Here is a 10,654-nt window from a genome sequence, read left to right as displayed (position 1 = left end):
TTTGCGAGGAGGTTCCCACTCAAGAGATACCTTGCAAAGCATCTCCAGGGAGGAAAATCAAAATGCGGTGATAGGCTCCAATTTTCAGGTTCTCATTAACTGCAATAATTTCCAAATATGCTTGTTTCGCTTCGTTTCTTTATGTTCATGTTTTCAAGTTCAACATACTACATCATTGTTTCTTTATTAGAAAGGACACTTGAACTCATTGCTTGTAGCCATCTGTACCCCCACTGGATTAAATAACAATCGACTGCAATAAAAGTCAGGGCCACATTGTGGCGTGTATGTACGGTATTCAGGTCACTGTTGTGTAAATGGGGATGTTTTGCTAACCCTTATGGATAGCATGGCCACGACAGTGAATGTGCGGGTTGCCAGACAGTAAGCCATAAGCCCTTTGTTTTGGCCAAACAAAGATTTGGAGTCTCTGGCATTTATGATTCTCCATTTTCAGTCCATAAAACTACTGCTAGAATAATAATAATAATAATAATAATAATGATAATAAAATAATAATAATGATAATAATAATAGGAGATCAGCAAGTTTGAACCAGCAAATTTTCAGAAATGTCTAAAAAATTTAATAAGTTTCTAAATGCCTGAAAAAACAGGCTGTCACAAAGCTGCATAAGAGACCAAATGATTTGAATGTATCTTCAAGACACGCCCTCATGAATGTAAATACAGATGCTTTGCCTGATGGAGATTTGATTTGACAAAATAGTAAATGAAACCTAAAAGTGCACCATTGCATTTCATCCATTCAGCACAGTCCATAAAGTGAAGAAGCCAGTTTGATTGACAGTGAAGAAGCAGGTGGGTGGCCACTCCTGCAAAAGATGGGGGGGGGGTGTTAAGTCGTCACTATGAGACATATGTCAGATCAGCATTAAACTGTAGAGATGACTGAGATGAGAAACCAGGGAGGGCTCCAAAGGTTGAGAGACGCAGATTATCGAGGGCTTGGCCTGAACAGGAAGAATAGCTGCTCATGGTTCAACAGTGATTCAGTGAACAATGATACGCATGCCACATCCTCCTTTCAATCTTCCTCTATTATGTGTTCACAAGTGTGAAAGGCAGTGGTTGAGATTCAAATGGCAGCCTCGACACGGACGTGCTAATGTGCCGCGCTGCTCTCATGACACAGCCCATCCCACATAAAACACTTTAGTGATACCACTGTCTAGCATTCTCGTGTTTGCACTCGTGACTCAAACTCCGTCATTTGTCCTACTATTACTGATGAAGAGCATACTACCAACAAGATAGTCAGGCCAACTAAATATAGAAAAACAGTGCAGTGTTTGTTCTCACTAGAAAGAGAATTCAGTGCATTTGATTTTGAGATGGATTTTTATTGTGTTCTCCGTAGTGACCTTGAGTGCTTTGAAAGCTACCTTTAGACACAATGTAGTAGTGTTATGAAGCTGAGCAGATCTTATTTGCTCACCATACTTCAGATCTTTCATTCATTCATTGCTTTCTGCTTTGTGGGAGCTTGGAGTTTGGGAAAACCTATTTTCTGCTCCAAAAACAAGGTCCATAAAGGTGTAGAAGAGAGTGGATGACCCAAAGAGACCCCAGGGCTTCATCCCATTAAACAGTTTCAGGATGAAAGATAACAGAGATTGTGAGCCAGACCCTGTCATCCAACATCAGTCACCTCTCAAATGTTTTTTTCTGGATGAATGGATAAAAAGATGGAGAGCAACATCACACAACTCTATATTTTTTTTAGCTCCTGTGAGTGTAATCACAGAATGTCGCCTATGACACACCTCACATAGTTTCATGTACCAATACAACAAAAGTATTGTAAATATCCTTGCCATGTGAGCTATGGATGGATGTATTAAATGCTCAAGTAAATGCTAGCTATCTGAGTATGCTTAGCATGTAGTCCCGGATTAATACATTAAAAAATTGCATAGTTTGTTATTGCTCCCGGCGGCTCGGTGGCGCACTGGGTAGCACGTCCGCCTCACAGTTAGGAGGGTGCGGGTTCGATTCCACCTCCGGCCCTCCCTGTGTGGAGTTTGCATGTTCTCCCCGGGCCCGCGTGGGTTTTCTCCGGGCACTCCGGTTTCCTCCCGCATCCCAAAAACATGCTTGGTAGGCCGATTGAAGACTCCAAATTGTCCCTAGGTGTGAGTGCGAGTGCAAATGGTTGTTTGTCTCTGTGTGCCCTGCGATTGGCTGGCAACCGGTTCAGGGTGTCCCCCGCCTACTGCCCGATGACGGCTGGGATAGGCTCCAGCACTCCCGCGACCCCCGTGGGGACTAAGCGGTTCAGAAAATGGATGGGTGGATGGATGTTATTGCTCCCCGTTGCCCAGTAATGAACGCCACTATTACCTCGCATCATTACTGCATTTTTTGTCCTCGCCGAACATTATTGGCCGCGTTGTTTTTTTTGCCGATAGAAAGGAGAGTATGCAAAGTAGGTAGCGATAAGAATAGCTGCTTTATTGTGTGCCACTGCCTTGGCTCATAATACTGAATGTGTTATCTGGGGGAGCAGCATGCCACACTAAGCTATGTGCATGTGACGCATGGCTGAGCAGCATTCCTCCTCCTGAGTGCATCGCAGGGCAGAGATAGTAGGAAGGCATAGCTGCCAACAAGAGCGAGGAGTGAGAGCAATGCAGAGGAGACATGAAGGATGAGAGCAACACTGGGAACATGGAGTTAAGTGGAATAAAGTACCCTTTGTCGCAGATAAGATCATTCTGCTTTCCTGGCTGCCATCGCTAAAGTGATTTCAGCAACAAATCAAGCTTATTATATAGCTCAGTGGCCTAGTGGTAGAGTGTCCGCCCTGAGACTGGAAGGTTGTGGGTTCAAACCCCGGCCGGGTCATACCAAAGACTATAAAAATGGGACCCATTACCTCCTTGCTTGGCACTCAGCATTAAGGGTTGGAATTGGGGGGTTAGATCACCAACTGATTCCCGAGCGCGGCACCGCTGCTGCTCACTGCTCCCCTCTCCCCCAGGGGATGGATTAAAATCACACGGGGATGGGTTAAATGCAGAGGACAAATTTCACCACACCCAGGTGTGTGTGTGACGATCATTGGGACTTTAATCTTTTAATCTTTTTTATTATGCTTTTGGTAGACTACAAAATCCATGCAGATAAACATCAGTCCAAGCATTAAAGGACTGCAGGTTTGGTCAATTTCATTTATTCTATTACTGGATGAAGACAGCATCACTGGCATGGGCGCTGCTCTTAAATTGTCAGACTCAAGAGTGTCACGGAAGAAGAGGCTGACAGAACAGATCATGTGCCTGACCCCGGTCATTCCTCTGATTAGTTCAATGGAGGGATGGATAATATATACGTTAAAAAAAAAAGAAATACAAATATATCCGTGTATATAGATCACAAGTGTCAAACTCAAGGCCCGAGGGCCAGATACGGCCCACCACATCATTTTATGTGGCCCGCGAAGACAACTTGTGCATCAAATTTGTGTCATTACTAGAATTGCAAATTGCCTTCACTTTTAATAATATCTTCTTTTTTTTTTAAATATTTGACCAGTTTTTACTCGTCTGATTTGAAAACGAGTTATTTGTCAGTTTGTTTTGTAGCTTTTACTGTATATAATGTGAGGTGCTCATACATTTATTTGGGTTGACAGTCATAATGGCCCTCCGAAAGAAGCTATGACTACAATGCGGCCCGTGAAAAAAATGAGCCCCTGATATAGATGTATATATACATTCCTTCGTTGTACTAATAAGACAAATGGCCGTTCCCGATTTGATTCTTGCTTCTGAAGGGGACAAAATTCACTCAAATGGGTCACGTGTCAAGTGGTACTGCATGCGGTCGTAACGGGAGAACAATATAACCGGCCAGCTGTCCGCTGACATTTACATAGTAACTTTCTATGAAATTTTAAAATCAATAAGATGCCGTATATTCATACGTGCGCGATCCAATCGTCGAGTAAATTTGCCGCAGGATTTGAGTAATGAGCTTAACCTTTGACAATTAGCATGTCCTGGAGTCACCGTGACACCATTAAGAGCAGAAAAGTGCTCCCAACTCTGCAGTAATAACACCCTGGGGATTTCTTTGCGCCTTTCCTTCTGTGTCAACACTCGGCAGCTGCCAACCAGTGTCAAATATCCATCAGCTCCCAGCATGGTGACACGGTTAAGGCTGCAACGCTCTGCAATATGAGCCTAAGCTGACCCTCACGCGCCTTCAAATAGGGGAATCGCTTTTCTTTGGCTCTTGGGGTTGTCATAAGCCGCTCATGCGTGACATATACTACCACATACACATTACAGTAGGTCACAACTTGTAACCAAAACCTATTGAAAGTGTTTTGAAACAAAGCCTTTTGTGGGAGCTGGCTGAAAAGACAGAAGAAGGGATCTTGGCCATCAGATACTTACAGGTGGAAAGGTGATCTTTTGCATGCTTGACCAAAACACAACATGCCCGCAGAGAAGAAAATGAAAGCTGGGGCAAAAGAACGGAGAGAGGCGTGCCCTTCCATTTTTGAAATGAGAGGAGGAAGTTAGGAAAAGATTGAAGATTATCTCCACCACTGTGATGTGAAGAGAGAGCGGCTGTGTGTCAAACTGGATAGACAGAATATGTTCATAGCGTTTCATGCCCGACATTTTTTCACAAATGCAAAACAAAAAAAAACATTCATACTCAATTTGACTTGACGTTCACACAAGTACGGAAGCGTGCATCTGCCACTGTGGATGAAACATTTTTTTGAATGGCAAATACATTTGAACCTACTAAAAAAAAAAAACTTTTGAATGTACATTTTTACTCCACTAAGCATTCAATTAATCTACACGTGCTTTTAGACTATAGAAAGAAGCCTGAGTATGTGTCACCTGCCCAACGTACATCTTTTTTTTTTTTTCTTCTTGAGGCATCATGCTACATTTTACTCATTTCTGCACTGTTGACAGTGTGGCTGACCGGAAATCCACTGACACCTTTGCACCATTAAAAGTGTGAGTGTTTCTATAGCATCGATCAATTTTTAAACATGCTGGCTCACTTGAGACCTACCTTTAGACTTGTCTAGGAGAAGATACAATTGCAGGTACATGGAAGCTGTGTCTGAAATGAAAAAAAAAGCTTAAAATTACACTTGCTTCTTAAAAACAATATGAGACAATCTTATCGTACTGTAGAGAATTATGTATCTATTTACAATATATTGTCACTAGTAAAATCTAAAGCGAACATATGGTTAATGAATGTACTAACTTGTGCTTACTCAAAAGGGAGGCGAACAGAATCCACAGGAAGCAGTAATACACAATAGAGCTTTATTCTGTCAAAATAACAAACTTGGTATCTTTGCAAGCTACTGTAACAAACTACTAGAAAACAAAACAGGTACACCTTAATTCACTCCAGTTTCTGATATCTGCTCCACCCCTAGTTAAGACATGTGGCAGTTAACTTTGATAATGCCAACAGGATCAGATCAATCAGGAACAGCAGTTGACTAGTTTGTCAAGTACTGTCGTGCATGTTCCCCAAGTAAAAGCGTTTCAACCCACTTTGCTTTTATTAGAGGAATTGACTGATACTCCTCGGTGTTTTTGCGAAATGACAAGTGACACCAGTTTCAAATATACTCAAGCAAAGTAGGGGAGGGGAATCCTGATTTCTCCATTTAAAACAAAGCGCACATCCCTCAATACAAAAAGTTAAAAAATTCGATTAGAACGGAGAAGACAAGACCAATTTTCAAATGCGGGTAGATTGTAAATTTTATTGGAAAACAAAAATATACAACTTGGAATGGATTGTTTGAGGCATGACCAGAGGCCATTAAAAAAAAAAAAAAAGAAAATGAGTGAGTAAAACAAAAAGCATGGCAAGATGTCATTTTCTGGTATATAGAACAGCAGATACAAAAAGTTTGTACGAGTACCTAGGAGATAGACCCGTGTCATTTTATATATTTTTTTTGCAGTAGTGCAATGCTGAGATTTCCCATATATACTTTGTCCATAGTCCATGCAGAGTTTCAACTCCTCTACATTGTTTCCATGCCAACAGTGTTGCCAAGTTACAACCAGCTGACAGGTTTCCAATGTCGCCTCGCCAGAAAAGGCCCAGAGTACAATACAGAAGAGTCGGTCGGTCCTTGGGCTCCCGAGGGCCTCCGCAGGCATCTGCGTGGCTGACCGTTCGTCACTCAAACACCATGACAGCAAAAGAAAAAAGGGACATGGGGACAAGCGCCTATGCAGTTTACATGCAGTTCCTTTGGACAGCAGTAGGGGGCAGGGACGCAGGGGGGTTATAAGATTTTACAGATAAATTACACAAAGATAAAAGGCAAAGTATTTATATATGAAATCTGTACAAGGCCCTCACTTCGCCGTCATCATTTGTACGAACTCTGCAGAGGGGAGAAAAATGAAAAGGGGTTAACAACCTTTCTGGACAATATTTATAAACTCAATTCCATGTACCGACCTTCATAGTTGACCTGCCCATCGCCGTCAATGTCTGCTTCTCTGATCATCTCATCTACTTCTTCATCGGTTAACTTCTCCCCGAGGTTTGTCATCACGTGACGAAGCTCAGCAGCACTGATGTAGCCGTTCCCATCCTGAATGTTTCGCCAAGAACCTCTTTCAGCGTTCACGCCAAAGCCGGCCGCTCGTGCGTTCAGCGGTGCGCATACCTTGTCAAAGACACGGAAAGCTTCTCTGATCTCCTCCTCGCTGTCCGTATCCTTCATTTTTCTTGCCATCATTGTCAGAAATTCTGGGAAATCTATCGTGCCGTTTCCTGAAAAGCCAAATATGTCAAGGAGGGGGATTCAGAGTTTCCACACCGCGAGAACGGTTTCAAGCCGCTCACCATCAGCATCCACCTCATTGATCATGTCCTGCAACTCGGCCTCGGTGGGGTTCTGCCCAAGAGAGCGCATGACAGTCCCCAGCTCTTTGGTGGTAATGGTGCCATCTCCATCCTTGTCAAAAAGTGAAAACGCCTCCTTGAATTCTGAGGGGAAAGCCACAACAGAGGAATTAGGTCACTTATGTTTTCCAATACCAACTCAAGGTATCATACACCACAGGGCAATGCTTTCTGGTCAACAAAGAGTGACAACAAACAGAGGGCCAGGTAACAGGCGTATGACAGCCTATGTTATTTAGCAGCACCATGGGGGATGAAAAACACACTCCTCAAGTACAATGAGGCCCATGTTGTGGCATCCAACAACCTATTTGCAGGATCAACACAGAAAAGGCCAAAGTGTTCAACGAAAAATATGGTACTAGGTGGGCACTGCAAGCCACTGTCCAACGTCACAGAACACATTGTGCTTAGTTCCCAAGCAACTTAACATTTAAAACTGCCACTGAAATATTTTGACAGCAAAAATCAGGTAATCAAGTCCTGCAACAGTGTAACAGAGATGTGAACTGATTGGAAAAAAACAGTCACATCTGATAAGCACTGGCATTTTAAAAAGCCACATTAACAACAAATGCATTAAAGCTTTGTCCTAGATGTCTTCATTCCATGGAGGACACACCCTGGGCAAAGGACATCATGCTCACTGAACACACAGCCCTGCCAGATTACATCATTTATTAGATGCAGTGCTACGTTTTGCATGGGCAAATCCAACATTGCCAATGCACTCTCATTCATTCATCTGAAAACAAGTAGGTCGCCATAAAAGGAAAATATAGTAATCTTGTATTGATCAATAATGCGGGCCTTTTTTTGAAGAATGGGAGGAAAGCAGCTCAAGAGCAATATACGGGATGGCTTACCAGCAATCTGCTCTTCTGTAAGCTGATCAGCCTGGACAGAAAACACAATAATTCAAAAATGACAAATCTGCATGACAAAGTACTCTTGCGTTGCGAACGGCTCAAGTGAAGATTGCAACTTTAAAGTCATCCAAATGGGACGCACAGATCACCTCCCACCCATTTCGCACGAGAACATGGCCCCACAATACATGACGTTTCCTTGCAATTTGGCGGCAACAGAACCGTATCCCGCATGACTTAACGCGTCTCTCGAGAGCATGCTCAACACTTTAGAAAGAGAAACGTCGCGCATTGTAACGCAACAGTCGTCACGTGCTATTTGGTGACGGAGAAGCAATCAACAGTAACAAGCGCGAATGAATGCGCTTTCATGAGATACAATTACATAATAGAGTTGTGCATTATACGTATGGAAGTACCTAACAAAGCGTTTACACAAAAACGACAGACGCGCTTGCATGTACGACTTTTATTTTGAGACAGAGGTAGTCGAGGTTAAGACTTACTTTGACTGGGAATTAAGGATCATTAGCGCCAATTAAACCGATATGTATTCGGTAGCGCTGCGGCATATGGGGAGCATCGTAAACGGTGCCGATGACAGCAATCTTGGATCCGTCACTTTGCCCCATAAAAGTCAAAAACGACGACGAACGGTGTTTTGTCGCTTACCATTTCAACGTTGAAGGATCTGCTTGTTGACGACAAAAATCCCTTGCACGCCTATGCTAGCACGGACCGTCGCCACACTGCCAACCCGAACGATGAACTAACCGTAACCTACTGCAACAGGGCTCGCCTTTAACCGTTATTCGAAACTCCTCCCCTTTTCAATATCCCTCCGCTCGCTGCCATTTTTTTACTGACTAAAACCACACGTTTGAGACTTCCTGAAGCGACAATCACATTTAAGAATTTACAAAATACTACTTTACTCGCGCGTGTGTCTTCTGTGCGGGTTCAGACTCGGTTGAGACGAATTATAAACTTGAATTGACGGTGGTCTAGTTTATGGAGTATGCATACCCACGCTTTGGATGTGATTAGGCACACGCCCTAGCTGAAAGAAATGGCGCTCTGTGATTGGTTTGTTTGTACCTGCAATGCGTCACTCCCCATTCTCTGCGTTTCGCTGCATCTTAGCCAGTAGCCATAGAGTGGACATCCTGTCTGTTAGTACTTCATCCTAAGCAAGCTAGCTTGTGTTAGGGGAACTCCTTAACTCCTTTGCATCTATTTATTTAGAGCTTAATGTCTCACCCCACGTGCTTCATCTCCTTGTTGTTACAATTTGCTAATCTCACTTTACAGTACATTAATTTCATTACCATGGATGTAGTCTAAAACTGCTATCCCAGCTTGGGAAATTATGCATGCGTAATGAGATTCATGTATTGAATTTGTTAGCCATGGGTCATTTATATGTACGCATATTTGCTTCATGCATTGCTCTCTATGGCACATTTTCAGAACTAATTATGCCGTTAGTGCGAAGGGAGTATCTGATAGCATGACAGCTGATGCTTGACTGCACTTCTGTTTCCTGGTGGCCACCTGTCTCGGGCCTGCTCCAATGAGAGAGAATGAGGAGGAGGTTGAGAGAAGGTAGATGCAAGGAGAACCAGTTTATACCTGCAACAACGCTCTCTTTACAATTATTAATTGCCAAAAGGTGATGACACAAAGGCCTACTACCTTTGTCACGAGAACCAGATAACTTGGAACATGCACGAATGAACGGCCGATAGTACTATGGACCATGACCATACATACGTACATGTCGCCTGGCGGTGACATTGACAGTATTTTGCAGCAATAGGGTTCAAAGACTCCAGTTCAACTCTTGTTTCGATACAATGGCTTACTGTTGATCGCATCAATGATTTAACTTAGCTCTGTTCGTCTTTGCCCATTGGCTCACCCTTGACCAAACTGTACAATCGGCTGTTTTCTTCAACGAGTCATGAGGGAGGGCAAAGGTGATTGAAGGTTGAAGGTTAATTCGGAAAGCCCATTTTGAAACCCAGGAGACATGACTTATTGCTGCTCAATAAAACGTAAAACCAATCTCAGTGATGTAAGCAAAGCACCACTTTTTGGTGGAGAGTAAAATGTGTCATATCCAAAACGTTTTTAAGCACAAACACCTTTCATGGTCACCTCTGTGAATATGTAACTTATGCACAACCATAAATCTCCTTATCTGTCATAGCCCAACCCAAAGCATTGTAATGAAGTAGGTGCTTTCATTTCCTTCCAAGAGGGTTCAAAGAGGCAAAGCTGAAGTCACCCCTCCATCTTCATCCTATGATGTGTATCCTTTTTTTATATAGCATTTGAAGACCATCCATACATCCATTTTCTGAACCGCTTCATCTCCACGGGGGTCGCGGGCGTCATGAGAGGCGAATGACAAATATGGGGCAATGTTGACCTGTGTAACAGAGAGACGCCATTACGAATGAATGAGGCTGTGTAATGCACCTGCTGGTTCAATGTCAATAGAGTGGATCGCCTTTCATGAGAGAAAATTTCAAGTGTTTACACATCACAGTCAATGAAAAGATCATTACATCAAATGTTTGAGCGATGTTTGTTTTTTCTCAGCTCTCTTTATGTTTGAACAGATATGCAATCTGACTGCTTTTTTGTGAATGTTTCAATGCGTGTGTACTGAGGGTAAAACAAGATAGAATGGGTGTGATCGTTTGTGGATGAATTTTTTATGATGCATGGGCAATTCAGATGGATCCGAACCGTCTCGCCACACTAACTGGCTAAAAGTACGGTTCAGTTAGTGGACAACGTAAATGAGCCCAGAGCAAAGCATTTGGAGCAAGC

General features: G+C 42.9%; 1 protein-coding gene across 1 annotated transcript; it reads right to left on the bottom strand.

Annotated features, from left to right (window-relative positions):
• Positions 1-5,765: 5,765 nt before the first annotated feature.
• On the bottom strand, positions 5,766-8,603 carry calm2a (calmodulin 2a (phosphorylase kinase, delta)). The gene is made up of 6 exons (XM_037271114.1): positions 8,486-8,603; positions 7,811-7,841; positions 6,885-7,028; positions 6,706-6,812; positions 6,495-6,630; positions 5,766-6,417 (listed from the first exon to the last, which is right to left on the bottom strand). Exons 1-6 carry the CDS (start codon positions 8,486-8,488, stop codon positions 6,389-6,391), a joined length of 450 nt encoding a protein of 149 aa, XP_037127009.1. The 5' UTR covers positions 8,489-8,603; the 3' UTR covers positions 5,766-6,388.
• Between the last annotated feature and the right edge of the window lie 2,051 nt (positions 8,604-10,654).

The sequence above is a fragment of the Syngnathus acus genome, chromosome 15 (assembly GCF_901709675.1).
Source record: "Syngnathus acus chromosome 15, fSynAcu1.2, whole genome shotgun sequence".
In the NCBI taxonomy this organism is placed as follows: domain Eukaryota; kingdom Metazoa; phylum Chordata; class Actinopteri; order Syngnathiformes; family Syngnathidae; genus Syngnathus; species Syngnathus acus.
The sequence above is the reverse complement of the archived record's forward strand: the minus strand, read 5'-3'. Positions and strand labels throughout refer to the sequence as shown.

Coding starts and splice junctions, on each gene's coding strand:
- calm2a (XM_037271114.1), bottom strand. Junction 7,029..7,810: donor TACAGAAGAGCAGATTGCTG/GTAAGCCATCCC, acceptor CTTTCCCCTCAG/AATTCAAGGAGGCGTTTTCA. Junction 6,813..6,884: donor CAATGAGGTGGATGCTGATG/GTGAGCGGCTTG, acceptor TTGGCTTTTCAG/GAAACGGCACGATAGATTTC.